The sequence below is a fragment of the Grammomys surdaster genome, unplaced genomic scaffold, assembly GCF_004785775.1.
Source record: "Grammomys surdaster isolate TR1022 unplaced genomic scaffold, NIH_TR_1.0 265, whole genome shotgun sequence".
Taxonomy (NCBI): domain Eukaryota; kingdom Metazoa; phylum Chordata; class Mammalia; order Rodentia; family Muridae; genus Grammomys; species Grammomys surdaster.
The window spans coordinates 326,963-351,830 of NW_021604706.1; the positions used below are offsets into that span (position 1 = coordinate 326,963).

Consider the following 24,868-nt stretch of genomic DNA (forward strand, 5'->3'; position numbering starts at 1 on the left):
GCCTCTGTTTTTGATCACATTGCCTAAGAAACACCAAGGGTTGTTCCTACCTTGGTGATAATACCATAGAGTGATCTGGATATGAGTCTCTCTCCTCTTCTAAAAAACCAGGGTTACTCTAGGTTTAGAAGGAAGCTTTTCTGGGCTTTGGAACAGGACATGAATGATGACAGCACAATGCTCCAGTTATTTTCTTATCTTTGTGCCTTGAGGAGGTTGGGATGGGTTTGGGAGATGGGTTATATATGACAAATTTTTAGACAAATATTCCTGGATGTAAGCCTATAGAGTTAAGTGGGTTATCCCAAGTAAGGAAGATAGACAAAATGAAGGCAAATATATTAAGCTTTTATCCTGCTTTAGTTATCTTGTGGGTTCAAGTGAGAAATCAGTGCTTATCAGCAAAGGCAAGGGCTTCTAAATACCTACTATAATAATGGTTCTTAAGAATATAATAATGGTTCTTAAAGTGAAACATAATTGTAACTCGTAATTATTATTCTTCTTTTAGCACTATCTGCATACCAGAGGTACTACAGTTTACAGTCTGACTACTGGAAGGTTGGTGCATATTTTCATGCTTATTTCTTACTTATTTTTGTTGGCACATTTATTATTGAGTATAAAAAATAAAGATTAGAGCTCACACTTTTTTTTTTAATGTTACTTGTGCAGGAAAGAGATTAGAAGAGGGAAATCTGTATCATTTTGTTTTCTATTTAATTACTTTGTATTTTATTAAAAAGGATTAGAGTATTGATATTTTATTGACCTGAGATGATCTGATTGAATGTGAAATCATTGAAAAATCAAACACAGCCAAACTAACAGCTTTCACCTAACAAGTGCTTGGGTTAATAGTTTGTGTGGTACTGAGGATTGAACCCAGGAACTTATACTTGCTAGACAAGCACCTCACAACTGAGTTACATTTTCACCCCTTTGTTTATATATTTGTTTTCCCTCTAAGAATTTTGAAGTCACTGTATATTCTGGATATTAATCATTGATGTAGCCCTGGCTGTCCTGGAAGTCACTCCGTAGACCAGGCTGGCCTTGAATTCAGAGGTCTTTGCTGCCTTGCCTCCCCAGTGCTGAGTGAGATTAAGGATGGACACCACCGCCCCCTGGCTTGTATTGTCACTTTTACTGATTGATTCCTTTCCTATGCAAAAGCTTTTTAGTTTTATATAAACCTATTTGTCTTTTTTGGACTTTATTTTCCTGTGCATTATTTCCAAAGTCATTGTCTGTACTAATGACATTATTACTCCTGAGTTTTATTTTTCTAGTAGCTTCATAGTTTGAGGTCTTAAATTTATGTCTGTTTAGTTTTGAGTTGATTTTTTTTCCACAAAGTTAGAGATAATAGTACAATTTTAATTCTTTGCATAGAGATGCTTAGTTTACCAGAATCAATGTATTAATGCGATTTCCCTTTCTCTGTTAATGTTTTTGGTTCTTTGTAAGGAGTCAGGTGCTTCTTAATTGCATGGGTTTATTCGTGCATACTCTTACTTTTTGTCTACGTACATTGCTAATCCTTATCATCTGAGCATAATTTGAAATCGGCTAGACCTGGGGTCGGGAATGGTCTTTTATACATTCATGAATTTACATTTACTGTTTCTATCTCTGTGGGACTGCATAAGGGTATCCTGGGTCATGGTTGAGCACGTACCTAGAACCCCGAGATTCTCCGTGGAATTCTGCGTGAGAACCGGCAGGAGTTCGGTCCCTCCCATCATCCAAGATCCTGAAAAGCAGTCACATAGATCTCCATAGAGTCATATAGGCCAGGCTATAGGCCTCAGGCCCTAGGGATTTACATACTAATGAAGGCCAGAGGGCAGAGCAAATTAAACATTCCTCCCCTAGATCCTCCCCCTTTCTCCCTCCCTATATAACTCTGGACTGCCCTGAGTTTTAGCGGGTACGCCTAGATTCATCTATTATCCGCCATGACAATAAACCTTTTTGGAACCAAGGACTTCCTCTTGTTACTGGGGCCTGCCGCTGCCAAGGCCCTCAGGCCACTGGAACCATAAGACTCCCTCCCTAATGTGGGACCCGCCACGGCGGCTTGTGCCGCCGCGGTCTTTTTTAAATTTTCCCCACATATCTCATTCTTATTTTAAAGACATGTCTGCTACGTGTAAATCACTTTCGGTAGTTTGGACATTATTATTGCAGTCCACGAAGATGAAACATCTTTACATCTTTACATGTCATCAGATTCTTTCATGAGTGTTTTGTAATTTTCATTGGGAATGTCTTTTATTTGTATAGTTAAGTTTCTACCTAGATATTTTATTTTTGTAGCTTATCATGACTATAAGATTCCATTCATTATATTTTCCCAAACCTCTAGTCAGTGTGTGTGTGGTGTGTGGTGTGTAGCATGTAGCACACAAATGTCTGTGCACATGCATGCAGGGGCCAGAGTAAGATGTTGGGTGCCTTCTTTATTGCTCCCAACACTCTTTTGTGATGAAATCTCTCATTGAACCTGGAGCTTATCATTTCAGCCAGCCTAGCTAAGTAAATAAGCTCCTAGGATCTACCTGTTTCTGCACACTACTAGTGCTGCAGTTACAAGCATTGTTGGACTTGCCTAGCTTTTCACCTGGTTCCTGGGGATTTGAACTCAGGTCCTCACATAATTGCACAGCAAATACTGTTACCCACTGAGGCATTTCCCCGGCCCCTCACTCTTTCTTTCTTGACAGTTTTTGCTATTAAAACGGCCCTGCTCTTTTTATTTGTTAATATTTTACTGTATAGGTTTGAGCATGATAGTAATAGCCTTAGAGTATTAAAATGCATTAGTGTCTCATTAAAGAAAAGAAATTAAAGCACTCCACCTTGAAGTAATTTTAACAAAAGCTAGCCCAGATACAAATTCTCTACTTCTTTCTCCCTGGGTCTTCTGGTGTCTCTTGTCTATCTGTTGTAGGAGTCTGAATCTGTTTGCCTTAACATGTTGTCCTGTGAGAGAGGGGGAGGGGAGAGGGAAGGAGGGAAGGAAAGATTGATCCTAACAAAGGGGCTTTGCTCTGTATTAATTGAATAGTATAGAAAGCATCACATGGAAAAGACATGAGGGACACTTTACAGATTACAGTGGTCCCAGAGATCAAACAATATTCTTATGCTGCTTCTAACATTTTTGGTGGATATTTGTTTTATAAGGTTGCTTTTCATTCATCCTATTTGTTGCTTTTAACAAATGACTACCACACCACACATACCTACACATATCTCTCTGGGTCAGGGGCATGAAACACTATCAAGTTTAAAATTGCAGCTGTGTGCATTAGCTTAGGCTGTTCAATGGGAAAAACCATGGCAAGTAAGGTTGGTTGTTAAGTTGTTCTCTTATAAATAAGTTAAGCAAACAGGTGGAATATACAGTAAGATAGCTGTCTTAAGCGAGCTCTGTTGCAGGAAAATTAAAAAATGTGTCACCATCCTGCGCTGTTCCTTCTATTCTCTGCCCCAGTGGTCATGCGGCCTCTGCGTCTAGGCTAGCCCCAGCAGCAACTGAGCAGTGAATGGATTCTGCTTACATTCCCAGCTATCCACCCCTTGTGGTCACTGGTCCCAAATCCCAGTAACCCAGTAAAGTCAAAACTATAGAAGCTTATAAATAATCAGTCAGATTTATGTATCGATACATTCTCAATTCACAAGATACCCGCACAATAATTTCAGAGCCAACTGATGATGATACAAGCTGCTCACCTATATTAGACAAGCCATCCCAGTTACTCTATTCTTTATGATATTCAGATACCTGTGGCTATTTATAGCCACAAAGAATCTGGATCATTTTCCTCCTCCTCCATCTTCCTTCTTCTCTGTCCTCTCCCTGTCTGTCACTGAAATTCTTAGTTCTACCTCCCTTTTCCCTGTCTAGTCACAGGATTCTTGTTGTATTAATATTTAAAGTAATTGGGGGAAAATTCTGCTATAGAGCTGTGAGGTCCGGCAAAAGTTTTAGTGTCTTAGAATGTAGGATTTATTTTCATAATAGTAAATTGCCATATTCTGCAGTCTTACTGAGTTTACTTACCAGTTCTAATAATCTTTAAAAGTCTTTAGGTTATTCTAAACATAGAACCACATCATTTATGAACAAGTGCAGTTTAACTTCTCCTCCTGCTAATCTTGTTTTGCTTCTTCATTTAACCTGGCTAACACTTCTAATGTTATGAAATGAGAGTGGTCATACTTATTTGGTTCTAGATTTTTGAGGAATTTTTTTATTTTGTACCTATTCAGTGTAATACTTTACAATGTGTTTATGACAATAGTCTCTACGGTCTCTGCTCATCTAAAGACTTAACCAGTTTTTCCAGCCTTTTTGTTGTTGTTGTTGTTTTTGTTGTTAAAGAAAATTTAGGTAACATTTTCCCTTTGTCAAAAAAATAAAATAACATCAACCAATGGCCTGGGGATATGACTCCAATGGTAGGATGCTTGCCCAACATGCACAGAGCTCTGGTTCTATTCCCAATATAACATAAGTGGTGCATTTTGATGCAAATACTCTAGTATTTTGGAGGTGGAGATCAGAAGATTAGAATTTTAAGGTCATCCTTGACCACATAGGAAGTTTGAGGCCAGCCTAAGCTTCATGAGACCCTATTTCAAACAAACAATAACTTCAAAAACTCTAATCCTCAAAGGATGAAGAATAAATGACCAGTGAATGTATGAAGTATAATTCTGGGAATGTAAACTAGCTGAAGCATCATGGAGGTTTCTAAAGAAAACTGAAAGTAGATCTACTGTATGATCAATTTATACCATTTCTCTGTATTTACCTAAAAGACTTCAAGTCTACATATCACAGAGAATTCTTGGATATTTTTGTTTACCACAGCTCTGTTCTCAATAGTTATGGAACAAGCCTGGGAATTTAACAAAAGATAAATGGATATAGAAAACATAGTATCTATAACTGGAATTTTTTTCAGTCATAAGAAATATGAAATTATACTGCTTATATGAAAATGGATGCAACTGAAGATAATCATATTAAGTATATTAAATTAGCCTCTGAAAGGCAAATCTCATATTTTCTCTCATTTGTGGGATATAGATATTATAATTTTGTCAGTTTTTCATATTAGCATTTTTTGTTTGCCTGCATTGTCTGCGTGAATTATTTTGGGGATGAATTTATCCTGAGTAATAATTTCATTTGCTTTACCATAACCATACCATATAAAAATGATCTTAAATACACCTCCACAGACAATAGTGAATTTAAAAAACTTAAAAAATATGTGTCCCCCCCCCCTTTACGATTATTTTCACTTTATGTGTATGAGTGTTTTGCTTGCATGTGCGTATATGTACCATGTGCATGCCTGGTTCTGTAGAAGGCCAGAAAGATCAGCTCCCCTGAAACTGGCATTATAGGTGATTGTTAGCCACCTGTGCTGGAAACTGAAGCCTGGTTCTCTGTATTACAGCAAATGCTCCTAACTGCTGAACCATCTTTCCAGCTCTGATTGCTTAATAAATTTATTTACCTTATTAATACTGTTCTCTATGTGTTAAATATTGAAGTATGGTGAAGATCTATCTTTTATTTAGTATAATAATAGTTTTAAGGCCTTTCCAACTTGATCCCGGCCGAATGGCTCCCGCAAAGAAGGGTGGCGAGAAGAAGAAGGGCCGTTCTGCCATCAACGAGGTGGTGACCCGAGAATACACCATCAACATTCACAAGCGCATCCATGGAGTGGGCTTCAAGAAGCGTGCTCCTCGGGCACTCAAAGAAATTCGAAAGTTTGCCATGAAGGAAATGGGGACTCCAGATGTGCGCATTGACACCAGGCTCAATAAAGCCGTCTGGGCCAAGGGAATAAGGAATGTTCCATATCGCATCAGAGTACGTTTGTCCAGAAAACGTAATGAAGATGAGGATTCACCAAACAAGCTCTACACCTTGGTAACTTACGTGCCTGTTACCACATTCAAAAATCTACAGACGGTCAATGTGGATGAGAACTAACCTGCTGAATGTCAAATAAAGTTGCAGTACTGCCAAAAAAAAAAAAAAATAATAGTTTTAAGGGCCAGCATGAAGTTGTTACAGCTCATTCTGCTGAATGTCACAATACTCTTATCAGCAAACACAAATTACTAAAAGGAAAAATGCAAATCAAAACACCAAAAAAGCTCCCAGGAAACCGAAACTTAAAAATATATTTGTTGATGCTGGGTGGTGGTGGCACATGTCTTTGATTCCAGCACTTGGCCTGATAAGCTGCATTTGATCCCCAAAACCTACATTGTGGAAGGAGAGAGCACTAGTAAGATGTCTTCTGACCTCCACACCTGTACTTTGGTGTATATCTATCCCCAGCACACAAATGTTCTCCATAAAAATAAATATAATAAAATTTCTTCAAAATTAATTTTAGTGCTAATTCTACATGTAATTACAGCTTAATTTGAAATGTTTTTTCTTCATGTTATATTTGAATATTAAATTTGATGAAATCATAGATTCAGTGATTCGTTAATTGTGTAATATAAGTTTATTTGTTTGAAGACATTAACTTTTGTTCTTTTATTGTATTTCTCATTTATTTTTCTTGTATAAACTTGGTTATTTCCATTCTTTCATGTTTTTCAAAGTTTGCTAGTGTTTCTTTTGGTATAGTTTAGCTTATTTTCTATCCTTTGTATTTCTTTAAAACCTATTTCAATCTTCTAAATCTCTTGGCTTCTTTTAAGAGATCTGTTTTTTGTCTTCTGCATCTTTACTGTGTGTATGGCATTTCATTTTATTTATTCAGTTTTCTGCATCTCGGTATTATAATCTTTAGAACTAGAAATTTTTGTCTCTTGTTTGTTTTTTTTTAAATCTATCATATCTTTTAAATATGACCTAGATCTCATTTTACCTTTTCTCTATACAGCTGGCTTTAGATTATAACAAACTCGCCCATTCTTGAGAAGTTCAAGTTCAAGTTCACTTTCATAGTCCCATGCTGTTGTCTTTGTGCTACATTATGAACTAATTTTTACTGCATTTTTTTTCTTTCAGAAGTTTGTCTGCCTCTCTAGATGCTAGGATCTATAGAGGGCCTTCTTTGTTTGTTTGTTTGTTTGTTTGTTTGTTTTTCAAGACAGAGTTTCTCTGTGTAGTCCTGGCTGTCCTGGAACTCACTCTGTAGACCAGGCTGGCCTCCAACTCAGAAATCTGCCTGCCTCTTCCTCTCAAGTGCTGGAATTAAAGGGGTGCACCACCACTGCCTGGCTTCAAAAGCTTTTAATTTTTTTTTTAAGTATTCTCCATTGCTGTCTTCAGACACAGCAGAAGAGGGCATCAGACCCCATTGCAGATGGTTGCAAGTCACCACATGGTTGCTGGGAATTAAACTCAGGACCTCTGGAAGAGCAGTTAGTGCTCTTAACCAGTGAGCCATCTCTCCAGTCTCCATGTGAGATTCTTAATAGTTTCAGGTATTTATAGGTTATGCAGCAGGTTGAGGTAGCCATGAGGAAGTTTATAGCTCATGCCTCTGGAATGCCTCCAAATCTTTATTATTCTTCCTACCCTTCAGGTGATCTCCAGTAAAGTTAATAGTCGATTTCTTTTTTCTGTACTCTATCATTAAGTTTGTGGAATTAGTGACAGCATGACATTACTATGACATTTTAAAACTGTCACTTTGATACTTCCCAACAGGGTTGATTTGGCAACTTATCCTGATAACCCAATTAAGAAGACAAAACTTAAGAGATTTAGTCTCTATGGTTAAAAAGTTAAGAGATTTAATCAAGGTAGTCACATTGGGGAGAGGAATAAAAAGGTACAGTAACCCAAATCACCATTTGGTAAGGACGTGAGCTCTAGGTTTAAATAAAGGAAGAATCACACTAAGAAATGTGCATAATTAAGCCGTTTTCTTCAAGACATGGACTCAGCCATTGTGCACCCTTACAAGATGCTTAGAAGTCATTGTTGCTAGAGGTGATGAGGAGGTTTGCAGGCAGTGATTATTTCTCCAGGATATAGCTGTTTTCCTAATCAACAATTGCTTTCATTTGTGGGTGGCTTGTCCTGCATGGTTTTGTTTTTTCTGAAATCCAAGGTGACTGCATGTATACGATAGTGGTATCTCTGTCACTTATCCTTGAAGGAGATAGGATAGATTAGTTAGGCAGTCAAGTTGGAATCTGAGCTGGCAAGGAAGAAACAGATTCAGAGTGAAGCTAGAGATGCCAGGCTTTTAATTTGTGACATCTAAAGAGTCAGTGCTTTTTAGTATAAGCAGCTTTTAGTGCCACTTTCATAGTTTGACATGAATTTATTTTTCAGTTACATCTCAGCATAAAATGCAATTGCTTTCAAAGATGATTACCGGCATATAGATGTTTGGTGTTGACTGGCAACCAAATTTATTCTACACCAAAATTGTCTGGGGCTGGTGTGACAGCTCCAAGGTATAGTGCTTAGCTAGTATTTATGAGGCCCTGAGTTCAGTCCCCAGTACTATCAAAGAAAGACGAAAAGACAAAACACCAATAAAAGAAGTTTGTTGTCTCAAACTGCTTTTGGTTTAGAGCATGTCTAAAGAAAGTTTTAGTGGCTTGAATTAATTAGTTGCCTCAACATTCTTTTCTGTTACCTCACTTTCTCACCTTTTGGGAAACAGGCCTTTTTTCATTAGTGCTACTTACTGCTGTATGCTTCTAGGATAAAGGCTAATAGTTTTTCTCTCAATCCTCAAATCACAGTAAATTCAAAGTATTCTGGACTCTGTGGTCTGTAAAACTTGTATTGTCTTAAAATTCTAATGTATTTAAGACTATCATGCCCATTTATGATCAGATTTATTTTTTACAGGTTAGTGCTTGTTACCAGGAAGCAATTCTTTTTCCATTTTCATCATGGTTCTGTTTCTGTTTTCCCACTTTCTCACCCTTTGGGAAACAGAGTTGGGGCCTTGCCTATCAATTGATGATAGACAGATTTGGGGAAAAGCAGAAATTTTTCCTGCATTTGAGAGTTACTTTGATGAGCATGTGAATAATTTGAAATGAAAGTTTATATATTATCAACTAAAGGCTTAATTGAAAAATATAGAAGGTTCTATTGTACTTTACTGTTTTTTTAGATCAGGATTTAGTGTTGTAGCCAACACTTACCCCCCCACCTCTGTACATGTATAACTTGCTTTTGTGAGATGTTTCTTCCTAGGAAGACTATATCCATCTCAGATTGGGGGAAGAGGGAAACTACAGAGTAAAGAAACTATTCTACCCAAGTCCACCATGGTTTAATTGGAAGACTTTCAAGAGCTTTAATATGAGGAGTTACTTCAGGAGCATGGGCAACATAGGGCAACGTACTACCAGAAAAGTAGTCTTTCCCCAGCAATGGCTATTTTTTATGTATTTGTGGGACTTCCTGAGCCTTGTGAACTTTCTAGTCTTTCCACAAAAGAATGCTAATGGATCCAGTCTTTTCAAGTGCAGATGATCACATATCTGCCCTGATATCAGGACCTCAATGGCTATGCTATGCTTGGAAGACAGAGTTCTATATCACCTTTGTAACTAATAGTGGTATATTCGTTGTTTTCGGTAAACCTAACATTTGATACATCATTTCATCCAAAGCCCATAGAGTATTATATTAGGGTTCACTCTGTGTAGTACATTCCATTGCCTTAGGAAAATGTGTAGCTACTTGGCTCTGCCATTATGGTAGCATACAACGGAATTTTCATTGCCCTAAAAATATTTTCATCCTCTAGTGTATTGATTTATCTTTTCTTCCCATAGAAACCAAAATTATTATTGTCTGGGTATATATTTATTTATTTTTTTTACTTCCTATTGTTTTTTTATGCTAACGGACACATGAATCCCTGATAACTAGCTTGTCTACTCAAATGTCTTGCCCTTTTCAAGCCTGGAAATTCTGTAAAAAGTGAAATAGTACTACAGTATGTTTGTGTACGTCTGTGGGTAGAGGAGAGAACTGCTGATTATTGAGATGTTTTCAGCTTGAAATCATTTTCATACAACTCTAGCCTGTACTTAATCTCTTTTGCACTCTGTTGACTTTTGACTCACAAAGGAAGGGAAACATTTATAAAAAGAAACTAACTTTTCTATTAACTCTGTCACTACTTTCTCATCACAAATTTAAATTAAAAAGTACACATGTATGTATGGTTTTAAACTATCATTGCTCTTTGTATGAGAGAAAACATAAAATCCTTCCTCCAATACACACACACACACAGAGTTTCTCTGTGTATCCCTGACTGTCCTAGAACTTGGTCTGTAGAACAGGCTGGCCTAAACTCACAGAGATTTGCCTGCCTCTGCTGGGATTAAAGGTGTGTGCCACCATTGCTAGGCTGAAACATAACATTTGTGTTTCTGAGCAGAGCTAATTTTGCTTAACATGATTTTCAGTTCTGTCCATTTTCCTGTAAATATCATGACTTCATTTTTCTTTACATCTGAATTAACTAACATTGTGTATATGAACCACATCATCCATTCATCTCTTGATGGGCAGCTAGGCTGGTTCCATCTCTTGGCTACTATGAGTAGTACAGGAATAAATATAGATGTGGAAATTTATTCATGGCAGCAGTTTTCAACCTGTGCGTTGTGACTCCTTTAGGGCTTGAGCAACCCTTTCACAAGATTTGCTTAAGACCATTGGGGGAACACATATACTGACAGAATGATTCATAACTGTAGCAAAGCTAGTTATAAAGTAGCAACAAATCATTTTACCTTTGGGCTTCACTACAACATAAAGTATGTTGAAGGGTTACAGCATTAGGAACTGCTCTATGATATGTTGACTTAGAGTCCTTTGGATATGTATTCAGGAATGGATTTAGTGAGTCTCTGGCATCTGCTATATTGGAGGGAATACAGGGAGTACATGTATTTAATTAGTTTTCTCTCTCTCTCTCTTTTTATTGGTTAGTCCTGCTGTCTGGAAACTTGCTGTGTAGATCAGGCTAGCCTTGACCTGATAGCAATCCTCTTGCCTCTGCCTGGCTCACATTTCTTTCTGTGTCATTTTTGTTATTTGTTGTGATTTAAACTGTATTTCCTTCTTCAGAGAAAGTATTTGTCTTTCAAGTCTTGACTTTACAGGTAATGGATTTCATGACTCAATTGTTTTTGTGTTTGGCGTATTTATACCTTTCCTCCTGTGTCACATATTACATGTTTTATTTGAGAGTTGGGGAAATACATTTTATTTCAGTAAGTTTTGCCTAGCCTCATCAGTATTGTTCAGATTATTTCAGAAGATGGAATAGGAAATGAATGATTTTGATTAAAAACAGTTCTAACTAAATTAAAGAAAATTAAATATCAATTTTCAAAATGGATGTTGAGACCTTCTTAACTCTTCAATTTTGTGAATCCCTTAGTCACATATAATGTTCTCATTTAGAAAATTGGGGGTAATGAGGATATAATGAAAGTAAATTACCACATTATTAGATTTTACAATGTATTTAAATGTTTTTCAATGTTTTTAGAAGTCACATAGAATTCAAAAGAATTACCAATATAGTCCTAGCAAAATTTTATTATTAAAAAATCACGTGCAAAAAAATCATAGTCAATGTTTGATAACTATTGTGGGCTATGTGCCCTGGATCCCTTACTCCTAGGGCAAGATGACTTGGAGGAATCTTCCACACTGTTGCTAGAGACACCCAGCAAGATTGAGTCCCAGTTGCCAACAGCCATAATCAGCTCATAAAACATCTTTTAATGGCCTCCTTTCTTTGCTTCCTGACCTTTTTACCTTCTTAGCTAGGTTAACTGACCAATAAACTACTAACTAGCAGTGATAGCTTTAGCTAAGTTTGTATTGCTTGGAAAATACAACTCAACATAATTTTAAAAGAAGTACTGTAATAATAGTTTCAATTTTTTTTTTACATTTCTTTATTTTTATTTTATTAGTGTTTTGCCTGCATGTGTGTCTACCGTCTGTGTGTATCCTGAACTGTAGTTACAGATGATTGTAAGCTGCCATCTCGTGCTAGGAATTGAACCCAGATCCTTTGTAAGATCAGATTTCTCAATTGCTGTGCCATCTATCCAGCCAATAGTTCAACTTTTTTTTTAATGCTTAAGGCAACAGAGAAATTTATAACAGTTTAAGAGAAATTTTGAGAAAAGGACAGTTTGAAAGCTTGACTTTTAGGCAAGATTTACTAAAACAGATTTGTGTGATTTTTGTTATAATATATATGTATGCTCAAACATTTGCCCTTTTTACAAAATAAATATGGTCAATTCTGGTGGTACATGTCATCTAGTACATGGGAAGCTGACGGAGGAGCATTGCTTCTAATTTAAGAATTTATCTTGAATAAAAACAAGTCCATATCGCCACAAAACTTAAAAAACCAAAACAACAACACAAAGCTAAAGGTTAGTTCCTATTAGAGGTAAGATGAAGATAAAGTGAGTAATAATAAGTATAGTCCTTGGTTTTGAAACTACAAAAAGAATATTCACTAATGGTTAAACCCTTAAATATAATTGTAGGTGTTGTTTTGATATATAATTCTTCTTTTTTTAAATGGTAAAATTTGTTGTAGACTTTTCTTAGGAATTTCTGTTGAATTTTAACCTTTTCTTCCAGTGATACTGAACATAAAATTAAAGAGTTTCATCTTGGGGAATGAGAGGTGGAAGGCACAGAAAGCATACATACATGTGCCAATAGGAAAAAATAAGATGGCGTAATCAAAGCATTTTCTTTCTTCTGAAGAAAAGATGTTTATTTTAAATTTGCTGATTGAATTCTGCTAGTTTTTTCTCCCTAGAACAAATTAAATAGAAACCAGAATATATCTCCAAGTTGATTGGATTCCATGCCATCTGCTTACTCATAACTGTCATTTTGGTGTTTAAAAAATATATTTTAAATATATTGTAAAACATGATAGAAATTTTAAGAACTTAAAACATTTTTAATACTATATTTTACATCAACAGCATACTATACATTACATATAGACACATTCCTTAAAACTCTTTTCTTTTTCTTCCTTTATAGAATGCTGCCTTTTTATATGGTCTTGGTTTGGTCTACTTCCATTACAATGCATTTCAGTGGTAAGTTAACATACCATACAGTTAATTAATTTTAACTGTTTTTAATAAATAGCTCGTTTTAGTTTTTTTGGCTTTTATTCGTATTTTTTGTTTGTATGTGTGTGTTAATATAAAATATGTTACTGTCATTAAACCTTCAGTTTGGAATCCTCTCTTGAGATGATAAGATTCAGAAGTATTGACCCATCTTAGATTATTTAGAAGTCTTTTTAAAAATTGCTTATGATTTAAGATCCTAATCAAAGGATTAAATAGGGACTATTTATCTATCTATCTTGGAATTTCTCCAGTTTTTATTGATGACTGGCCCCTAGGTTATTTGAACTGAAGAATGAGTATGATTAAACTCAGATCCCAAGATCTGTGAGAAAAATATCCATGATGGCTAGGTTGTTTTTTTATTTTTGACGTTTTCTTACTTCTAGAGAGGGTTGGCAAAACATTCCTGCCTCGTACTGCTTAGCATATTTCCACTTTCAGTTAATTTAAGTACCAAATTAAAAGTCTGTTCTTGCTCTTATAAAATAAGGGTACTAGCACCTAACTTTAGAGTTAAATTATGGTTATGATAGTAGCATGTAAATTTTAATAGACTGTAAAATGTCTAACCTTACTATTGTGACCTTCTTTCCACCATTTCTCTTTTATTTGCCAGACATAGTAATATACTCTAATAAAAAGAATATAGGGAGATTCATATTCTGACTTCAAAAACCATCAAAGTACAAACCATCATTTGCCTTTTAGAAAAATTTGAAGTTCACATGGAAAATGCATGTTTTCTAAACTATAAAGCCCTGTGTGGGTATTTTTATTTTGAAGTGTATCTGATTTTTTTGTTCTAGTCTCTTCTGTGTGCTAATTTTTTTTTTTTTTTTTTAAAGTGAGTGTGGTGGAAGTCCTTAAGTAGGAGATTGCTTCTTTGGCCACTGGGTACAATTCTATCATATACTTGATTGTTATACTGAATATTGTAGAACTTTTATATCAGTTGACAATGATTTTATCTTTCTTAAAAAAGGAAACTTTGGACATGGATGGATTTTGCTGGTGTGAATTTCCTTCTTAGCTTTTAATCTTGTTGATTGGCTTTTGATCATATAAGGAAATATCACATTTATTAGAACCCTACCTTTATATATACTAATACAGACTATATTTTAAGCATCCAGAAGAATATGGCTTTGCTTTGTCAACTTTATAAAGCTATGATTGTCTTTATAAAATGTTACCATTTTAAACATTTATTTTTTTAAATTTTTTTGAAATTAAAATAGTTTACACCATTTCCCTCCTCCCTTTACCTTTATTCTCTATAGCTCCTTCTGTGTGCCCCTCCCCCATTAAAAAAATAAAACAATCCAGTGTCTTACTGTGCAGTCCTGACTAGGCTAAAATTTATTAAGTAGATCATGCCAGTATGAAATTCAAGGTGATCCTCCTGTTTCTACCTTCACAGTGCTGGCTTTACAGGCATACATCACCATACCTTCCTTTACATTAACCCTAAATTATACTTATGCCTTAGTTGGTTTGTTTATGCTGTCATAAGATAGGATGACCAAGTCAATTTATAGAAGAGTTTATTGGGGTCTTAACATTTTCAGAGAGTTAGAGTGAGTCCATTACCATCATAGTAGAGAAAGGAGCAGCAAGCAGGCAGGCATAGTGCTAGAGTAGTTGCTGAGAACCTACATCCTGATCCACAGGTAGAAGTCACACTTCAAGGCCTAGCCTAACCCTCCCCAACAGTTCTATCAACTGTGGATCAAATAGTCAAATCTATGAGCCTATGGAAGTCATTCATTCTCATTTGAACCACCACACCATTCTATCTTTACTGTTCATTATATCATATTTGAAACCAAGGATTTTTAAGTAGTAATTTTTAAGAAGGGTCTTATTTGTGGAATTAAAAACTGTAAATGTTTAGAACTAGAGAAATAGTTGTAGAGGGTATTTATGCTTTTCTTCTTAATGTTGTAGGCAGAGAAAGGAGGATGTGTTGTGTGTATTTAACTTGGTATTACATAATTGTTTATGCAAGAAGCAAGGTTAATCTTTAAGCATAGATTTTTTTTTCCTGTTATACTGTGGGTTTTTTTTAATTGGATATTTTGTTTATTTACATTTTAGATGTTATTCCCTTTCCCCCTCCCCTCCCCCAAGAAACCCCCTTTCCCGTCCCCCTTCCTCCTACTTCGTCCCCCTTCCTCCTACTTCTATGATGGTGTGCCCCCATGTGTTTGTTTTCAAATTAGTAGGTGCAACTAACTGTTCAGCCCTGGCTGGCCTGGAACTCAACAGAGTCAGTCACCCTGCCTTTTCCTCAGTGGAGATTAAAGGCATCCAGCCTTTCCTGGTTGTTTTTTGTTGTTTTATGACAAATTATCACTGTGTAATGCAGACTTATCTTTAAACTCAGAGCACTCTTTCTTCCTTAATGGTGGCATCATAGGAACAGACCATCACATAGCATAGGCAGCAGGTTTTGAGTTAGTGTTTGTGAGGGTTCTCTTTGGCACAGTGAGAAATGTTTATGGCCCATTGGAAATAACAGGAAGGGGGAAGCAAGGAACTCTACAGTTTAAGAATGGGTATTTGTTTCTCAGACATAGTTAGGTTTCACATAACTATGGTTAACTTATGACCTTACCTCGTTATTGAAGGTAAGAATAAAATTAGTACTGAAGTTGAAAGTTATTTAATAAATTTGTGTCCATGTTAAGTTGGTTTATTTTTGGTTCTTCATCTGTGTATGAGTTCTACATTATTCATTTTACTTCAGAAATAATAAAAGGATAAGTAATGCAGGGTTTAACTTTAAATAAGTGCCCTTTGTTGCTCTAGGTCACCACAGTTTCTTATATCTTAAATCTCAGTGCTATGGCTTCTTCCTAAAAGAGTTGTCTATACTTTTGCCCTGGTTGTATGTTCTCTTGCTGATCAGCTAGCTCCCTCCCTTCCCCTTCCCTGAATCTACATCTCACATTTCTAACTTGTTTTGATATTGCTTGGACAACTGCAAAATTTAAAAAACACTCAATAGTTCTTGGTGAGAATTTCAGAGTATAGACTGAATTTGATAGTACTTTATCTAGATTAAAATTACTTTATTCTTTGAAATTTGTTGAAAAGTGTTGCTAGAAGAGCTTTTTTCTTCTTTTTTTCTTAAATTTGTATAAAGAGTCAGATGTTTCAGAATATTCCATTTTTCATATGAGTAGGATTTAAATAAAATTTGTATTTGGTAATGATGTCTTGGCATTTGATGAGACAGTGTGTCTTCCAATGTGTCTTAACCAACATGTATGTTCAGATTTGTGATCCTTAATATTATTAGGAGCAACTTTATTAACTACCTTTTTATTGCTAACCTATTTGCCTCTTGACAGATTATGCTGTTCATTTTTTCTTTGGGAGTTGATTTTTTTTTTTTTTTTTTTTTGGTCTGTTTCATTCAGTTATATTCGTTAGCTTTTCTAGTTAGTTATAGCCTCTTAGCCGGAGGAGCCATGGCAGGTACTAAATACATTAGAGCAAATGTTAGATCCTCGTGTGACTTCTGGCTATTCAGCTTTATTATTATTAATACTTGGAAATCTAGGAGCTTAAGCTAAGGTACCTAGAATGAAAAATAAAGACCTAGAAACACAGTGTAGTAGAAAAGTAGGAATTGGTCTCTTAAAGTTGTTTGTGCATGCATTTGTGGATGAAGGTGATCAATTGCTAAGATTACTTTAAAATTAAGATGCCTTTACAGAAAACCTATATCTTCAAGTGTGAGTATCAAAAGAGAAGGAAAATTTAGACTGGCAGAAAAAGATAGCTGAGGAAAAGTAACTCTTTTGAAAGTATAATTGAAGGAATAGGATCTGTTCCTTTCAGTACATATCCTTAAATGTTTATCTCCTTAAAAGCCCTTATTACCAGTCTCTGGTCTATTCTGTTAGTATTCTTTCCATCAGCAGCAGCATGTTCTTGCTGTGGCGTGTGTGTGTGTGTGTGTGTGTGTGTGTGTGTGTGTGTATGTGTATGTGTGTGTGTGTGTGTGTGTGTCTGTCTGTCTGTCTGTCTGTCTATATATGTGTTACATGCATAAGATTTTAGATAGGTTCCCAAATGTAATTGGCAGATAGGATACGATATCAAAAAGGATTAGGAGAATAAGGTGGATAGAATAAGGCACTTTGAAGGACAGATATTGATGCATTGCTAGTACAGCTTTTTAGGATTCATTTATACAGCACCAAGTCCTGTGTGTTCTTAGGGGTGAAGTAATTTCTGCCTTTCAGTACAGTCATTGTATTGAGTGCAGTGGGGAAAAAGATGTTGGTTTTAGCAGTGGTTTTAAAGCTTTCTGATAGCATAAAATAGAATAGGAGAAAAAAAATGAAACCTAATGTAGTTTTGATACCATGATCCTGAGGCTTGTCTGACATAGAGTGTATAATTAAAATCCTATTATACAAACATGCTATTACTTCAAAATTTTATTACCAACAAACAGTTGATTCTAACATGTACTGAATTTTTTTAAATAATTTATACTTCTGTTTGGGGGGTGGATCCTAGAAAATTTAACTAAGGCAGGTCTGACTGACAAAAAGATAGCCAGAGAGAATTTGGAAGGGTTTTGATTAAATTTCAGAGGAATTAAGGATAAATATTTAAACTTACAGTAAAGGAGTGGAAAATGTGCTCAACTTATTAGAGTACTAATGAAAGATTTTCTAAAGAGGGCTAGAGAGAGGGATGATTCACTGGCAAATGCCAGGCCTGTGTAATGTGTTCTTTCTAAGTTATTTCCTCCTCTTTTAATTCAACCTCAAATGATCCTCATAGTCCAGTTCTTGCCTAAGTATACTTTTTGAGCTAGTTAAATTTGCATTCTTAGAATCCCCTAAAGGGACCAGAAGGAGTTTTTACCGCTCTGTTTTGTTCATGTTACTTACTGTTTGATCTGTTTTTTTTCTTTACTTTTCCATCCTTAAATCTTACCTACATGGCTGATTATTTCTTCAGATCTTTCTAATTTTCTCTTAAAAATTACCTGTAAATTTCTGAATGGAAATATGTGGAATACTTATGTATTCTACATACGTATTTTATTACTAATTACTAATTTAGTAATTTCTTACTAATTAGACTATTTAATTTCTATGAAATAGTATGTAATTATTTCATTTACCCCTTCATCAGTTCTTGAGCTGAACATAGCATTATTGGCTCCAGAGATTTCAGGTTTGGTTACTTCTCTTTACAAATGTGTCAAAATGTGGAAAGGCCATTTTGTTAGTGTTATTTGCTATAGATCTAAATGATCCTTCCTTCCTTCCTTCCTCCCCTCCCTTCCTTCCTATGATTTTCTAGAAATCTGTTTAAAGGTGACCATTATTTTAAAGCATATTTAGTGATGTGTGTTTTTGTAGAATTGGTGCTATTGAGGAGTTAGGGTCATGTAATTTTTTTTTAAGATTTTTTTTTAATTTATTTTATGTATGTGAGTACACTGTCACTCTCTTCAGACACACCAGAAGAGGGCATCAAATTGCATTGCAAATGGTTTTGAGCTACCATGTGGTTGCCGGGAATTGAGCTCAGGACCTCCGGAAAAGCAATCAGTGCTCTTAACCACTGAGGTATCGCTCCAACCCTATAATTTTCTTTTTAAACTTATGATTAAATGAAATAATTCTTTAACCAGAAAATTCCATATAAATAATCTAGTGATTTAAAAAGTTGTTTCTAGACAGTACTAGACACAGCGATATGTTTCTTTAAATTTTTTTCTCCAGTGGAGCATATTCATTGCCTATTTGAAAACTGTGAAACTTTTAGGCATTGCATTATCAAAGTATTTCATACAGTTTTTAGTAGCCATTTATCATGCTTTAAAATTCTGTCAGGATTAAATATTTGTTAGCGATGTCTAGCGATGTCTACAGAGACCATATTCTGGCTCCATGTATTTTCGAGAGATAGGAATGTAGTAAGATAGTAGCCAAAATTTGAAGGTAGTTTTTAGTGGTATTTGTGCCCCCCCCCCACCCTAGTTCTATTTTCCTGAGATGTGGAAACTGAAGTGTCACATGAGAAAAAACAGCAAAAGTTTAGATAGAAAAACAAACTTGGATAGTTAAATAAATGTATTGTCTGTTAAGTTAGAAGTCTTGATCAATAAAAGGATTATACTGTAGAGTTATTTCTTCTCAACAAATAACCATATCTGTTATCTTTAAGTGATGGTATCAAATAACATCTGTTAATTTGTTTTGCTGATGGTAATGATTTAGAGAGAAAAGAATGATGAAGATCTGAAGGAAAAAAAACTTAGAAAAACTGGAGACAGTACACCATAGGTAGAAAATAAAATGATTGGATTATAGATTGTATCTTATTACTAGATTTAACACTAAGTAAGAAATAGTTGATACTGAATTTGCACGGCAAGTTTTGATTATAATAGTGCATTTAGAAGGAAGCTGAAAAAATGAAGATAGTATAGATCATCAGTATTTACAGACAGAAATTTTTGAGTTAAGCCATTTCACAGCTGAAGATGAACAGTAACAGCCAACTGAGAATGGAGCTGACTGGCAACTGCCCACAGATGTTAAGTGTAACAAAGAGATGTGATTATTAAGTTATTAGTGGTATACAAACTATCTTTTTGAGGAAATAAGTGTAAGCCAGAACACACAGTCTTTTAAGGAATTATTATCAATAATCTAGTAGTGAGTTTCTGAAAGTTGTTTCTATAACATTATAGCACCAAAGATGTGTGTGTGTGTGTGTGTGTGTGTGTATTGGCTGTGAGTGTGGTTGTGCCATGTGTGTGTGTCTGTCCTTGGCACTTTTAGACCTTAAAGAATAAACATACACTGAGCGTAATATGTTCTTAGTGTTTCTAAATCTAGGCTAATTGTGTACTCATAGAAATCATGTTTAAAATAAAGCTTTGTATGTGTGTGATGTTGTGAATCAAGTGGAAAAGATATCTGTACTGAAGGCTCCCATCACAAACACTATATTTAGGGGACAAAACTAGAATTCTAATTGAGACAAGAAGAAATATTTTTGCAAGTAGTTGTTACTGATGTTATGTAATCTTATTTTTTTTTCTCATAAACTTTGTTCTACTTTTTTTTTCCCCTAACTTCTTTTCTGTGATCCAACTTTTGTTTCATATATCTGTGCCTCAGACCTGCCTGGGTTTTTATTGGCACATATGAACATTGATTAGCAGTCATATCATAAGGACATTGTGAAGCATTAGTCATGATCTTTATATTTTTTGAGACTGAGTTTCATGTATTCCAGGGTGGTCTTGAGCTCACTGGCTAGGGAGCAAGGGATGACCTTGAATTTCTGATTCTCCTGCCCCTACTTCCTCAGTGCTGAGATTAATCAACCTGCCCAGGTACCTCTAGTTTGTTCAGTGTTGGGACTAGAACCTAAGGCTTCACCAATTTTGAGCAAGCACTCCTTCAACTCCCCTACATATACCTCTAGTTCTTGGTCATAATTTTTGGTAGCCTACCTTAAAGGTGTAAATAATAAATATTTATTACAGCATGCTATTATAAAACAATAAGTTAATACAACCATCACTTGGGTGTAAACATCACAACCATCGTAGGAGCTTCTGAACACTTTGTGCATACTGTTCTATTCCACTAAGTTCTCAGTCCTACTTTCTAACCTTGATGTCTCTACCCACAGATATACTGTCTTCCTCTCATTGTGCTTGCATTGATTCTGAAACATTTTGAATAAGAATTTTAACTTATCCCCTATTCTTTTCTGTTAGCACGTTCACCTCTCTCCAATATTATACATTTCCCAGACCCACTTAGAAATCATCTAACACATCTATTTCTTTAGGAAGAAAGTCAAGTACTGTCATAAGCAGGTATATAGGTCTGATGCCGACCCTATGTTCTTCCTGCCAAATAAACTACCTGGTAGGAGTCTTTAACATTATAAATAAACACATATGTAAGTAGTCTTTTGTTTTTGAATAGTAGACTAGGTATGATCCTTCAAAATAAAACTAAGTATTTTATGACATTTTGCATAAAGAATTAGCTTTTATTTTGGCAAATCTAAGATTCAAAATACTCACCTTTAATATTTATAGGACTAGTGTTAGCTCTTAAAAAGCTTTGCAAATAATATGTGGTATTATATTTGATAGAGATTTTTAACCAATAGAAGGATTTAAATACTACCCAACATGATTTCAGTATATATTTTTTGTTATTCTACTTTTTCCTGCTATGTAATTATGAATATTCACAACATTTTTCTTTTGGGAAGCAGGGTGTCAGTAGCCCAGGCTGACCCCAATCTTGTTATCTCTCTTTCTACCTTCAAGTACTAGATTTACAGCCCTGAATCACCATACTGGGTTTAGGAGATACTAAGGGTCCAACTTAGGGCTTCATGCATGCTAATCTACCATCTGAACTACATCCTCATGTTTCATTTTATAACTTTGAAAAGTCAAAACATTTTACCTTTGTTTAATATGCCTTTTAAGCATATGGTGTACTAACATGATCTAGTTAAATAATAACAACATAAAAGTCCATTCAGTAAAAGATTCTCTTTCCTGAGTTTGTTCTACTTGAATCACACTTTTTTCTTTATTTTTTAAAAAATGAGAGTTTGAGGGAAAGAGACTGACAGACCAATGAAAGTTAACTAGAATAACAAACTTAGAAATAAATCCATGTGACTCTTAGGATTTCTGGAGAGTTTCCAAGTAAGGATGATCTTTTCTATATAAATAATGTAGTTGCTGGATATTACTATAGAAATGAACACTGACTCCTCACTAATGCAGTGGAAAAGATAGGGTGCAGGTGGATTACACACCAAAACATGGAGAAGCAAATTACAAAGCTTTAAAAAAGACTTTATGGAATAGACTAGAAATAGGATTAGTCCCTAAACTTTCCGTCTCTTCCTTTACAACCTTCCTATGTACTCTTCTCTACCTCTCCCAAGAAATCCTAGAAATAGTCAAACTAGTTATTTACACAGAATTTGATTAAACCATGAAGTATTGTTTGTTTAAATAGTGTGGAGTAAATTTAATCTTCCCCTTTTATGTGAAGTAAGTCTATTTGCATTTAATATATACAAGGCTCCTTTCAGTTTTTAAGTAGCACTTATTTAAATTATTTTTTTTATAAATCTGATATTTAAAAATAGCTTTGCATAAAACAAGTTTTACTGTACTTCCAATCAGAAATGCTTAAAACGTTAAGCTATCTTATGTCTATATTCTTTCAGGGCTATTAAAGCATTTCAGGAGGTGCTTTATGTTGATCCCAGCTTTTGTCGAGCCAAGGAAATTCATTTACGACTTGGGCTTATGTTCAAAGTGAACACAGACTATGAGTCTAGTTTAAAGGTAGGTTGTTGGTTTTTTCAAGATACAATGTCCTATTTCTGTGATTGTTGTTGTTAAATATTAGAGCATTGAGAAATGTTGAAACTTATATTGGCACTTTCAAAGAAAATTTATTTAGATGAAGGAGCTATTCATCAATTATGATCTTGAGGAAAAATTGGGTTTCAAATACAAAGTAATTTTGATATGTGGTAACTAATCATACCATTAAACTTTCATTTTAAGTTTTGCTAAGAAAGGATTTTGGAGCATCAATTCTCTGAAGAAGTGATTGACCACCGTAGAGCTACTTAATGTTATATCTGCGACCTGACCATCTTTTTTTTTTTTTTTTTTTAAATACATGACTATATAGATTTATCCACTTCAACCAGCAAGGCATGTCTTACATTTAAATAAATAATAAAAACAGTATTTACAAGGCATTTGGACTGCTGGTTTATGAATATAAATATTGTTAGTTTCTTGTTTGTTAAATATCATTGTTTTTGTGGATATTCAACATTTCTCCCAGTTTTTCATTTTACATTGAGTTACTTCTACTGTCTTTGTCATTTGGCTTTTTGTTAAAACTGCACTTCTCTGCATGACAAAAATATAGAATATGAAAAGATTATAAGTTCTAGGGATAAGCTTATGATTTTATGAAGTTAATGAATATAATGGTTCTGAGTTTTGTTGCGTACTACCATGATTCCTAAGATTGTGGTAAGGGAAGAGAAGGGAGATAAGGAATGACTTCACACTGGACTGTAATTTGATCTGCGAATTTTTTTTGTTTGTTTTTTGCACCGAGTATTTCTTTCCATGAGTATTTCTAATTGTTCTAGATTTTTAAAGTAGAAAATTATACAAAAACTGTTTCTTTTCCAACCATTCATGACTTTATAAGGAAAAATGCTGGTGAGAGTTATGTACCTAAGAACATCAAGAGAAATGATTGTAAAAAAATATAGACCACAATAAAGTGCAGTGGAAGAATAGATCCCAGCATACTTTAAGTAGTGTGAAGAATATAATATTTGAAATTTATAGTTTTTCTCAGCTTAGTGGTATTTTTTTTTAAATATGCTGTGGTATGTCATTGGCTTTGAAGTAGAAAATAAATTAGGTATGTTACCATATGTGTTTTAAAAGTTCCTCCTGGGTAGCAAGTTTTCATTAGCTATCAAAGTCTCTTACTGTGTTTTATTACACAAAATGAATGTACTTGAGCAGTTCATGATACTGGTAAAACATCTCTCTTAAGTTTCAAAAGGGTTGGTAGTGGTTTCAGAAACTTTATTTGGGGTATTTATTGGGGTGATAATTAAATGTGTCCCAAATTATAGAATAGCTATTAGTACAATTAGTACTTTAATTGTATGGATAAAAATCTCTGTTTTCAAGAAAGCAACATTGTTAAGATTTCCCTTTAATTAGTAAGTATAGTGTTTCATAGCTAACTAGAAGTATTTCTGCTTCCCTTTATACTCAACCAAAACATTCCTGTATAGTTAGGGTTAAGGTAAAGGTTAACTACTAATCGTGATCATGTCAATCTTACCAAAAATGCTGTAAGTAAGGGCACACTTCTTTTTAGGAAGGACTTTGGTCATTTGTTTAAAACAATAACTGATAGCTGATATTTATTTCATTTCTATAAACATGGGGGATTTTAAGATATCTTGATATATTTTTCTTTTTCACAATGTCAGTGTTTTGATTTCATTCTTTTTCCTTACACTGATACTCATTTTTGAAGTCTTTCTAAGTTATATTCATTGTCTATTATGGAAATATTTTGATCTCAACATTTTCTGTGCAGGAGCAGCTATTTTATTATATTATTGTAAGTGCTTAGCATTCAGTAAGTGGAGTTAGAAATCAGAAGTACTTCCTCCTTTGTCTGCCTCCAGTTTTTTGAGTGGTATTTTACCTCTGTCTGGATAAATGGAGAATTTCTATTCTTCTATCACATCAAACTTTTTCATACTACAATATGTTGGAATAGATGCTTTTTAAGCTACAGTGTCACCTGAGCAAAGCAAAAAAAAAAAAAAAAACCTTGAGTCAGTTCCTGAGGTCCCACATGGTAGAAGGAAAGAACAGATTGTTGTAGGTTATGTTCTGACCTTCACACTTGTGTGCACACACAAATGCAAATAAATTTAATTAAATACTTTATAGATGTTGTCTTCAAGATTTGTTGAGTAAATGGATCTGAAGTTTCATTAAAGATGATGTCCTTTTAGTTCTATGTTGATCTTTCTTAAAAAGGCGGGGGGGGGTACTTTTATAGACATACTGCAAGAA

The 24,868-nt window shown here is 34.7% G+C and overlaps 2 protein-coding genes across 8 annotated transcripts in view; both read left to right on the forward strand.

The window, feature by feature from the left end:
• The window catches only part of Kdm6a (lysine demethylase 6A), a 128,498-nt gene that overhangs the window by 42,042 nt on the left and 61,588 nt on the right, over nucleotides 1-24,868 (forward strand). For all 7 annotated transcript variants that reach the window (XM_028776118.1, XM_028776120.1, XM_028776115.1 and 4 more), the window contains exons 4-6: nucleotides 512-561; nucleotides 13,091-13,149; nucleotides 22,453-22,573. In XM_028776118.1, the coding sequence (XP_028631951.1) occupies nucleotides 512-561; nucleotides 13,091-13,149; nucleotides 22,453-22,573 (230 nt within the window). The remainder of the gene's footprint in view (nucleotides 1-511; nucleotides 562-13,090; nucleotides 13,150-22,452; nucleotides 22,574-24,868) is intronic.
• LOC114628167 (60S ribosomal protein L31) lies at nucleotides 5,645-6,077 on the forward strand. The gene has a single exon (XM_028776121.1). The coding sequence runs from the start codon at nucleotides 5,651-5,653 to the stop codon at nucleotides 6,026-6,028; it is 378 nt and encodes a 125-aa protein (XP_028631954.1). The 5' UTR covers nucleotides 5,645-5,650; the 3' UTR covers nucleotides 6,029-6,077.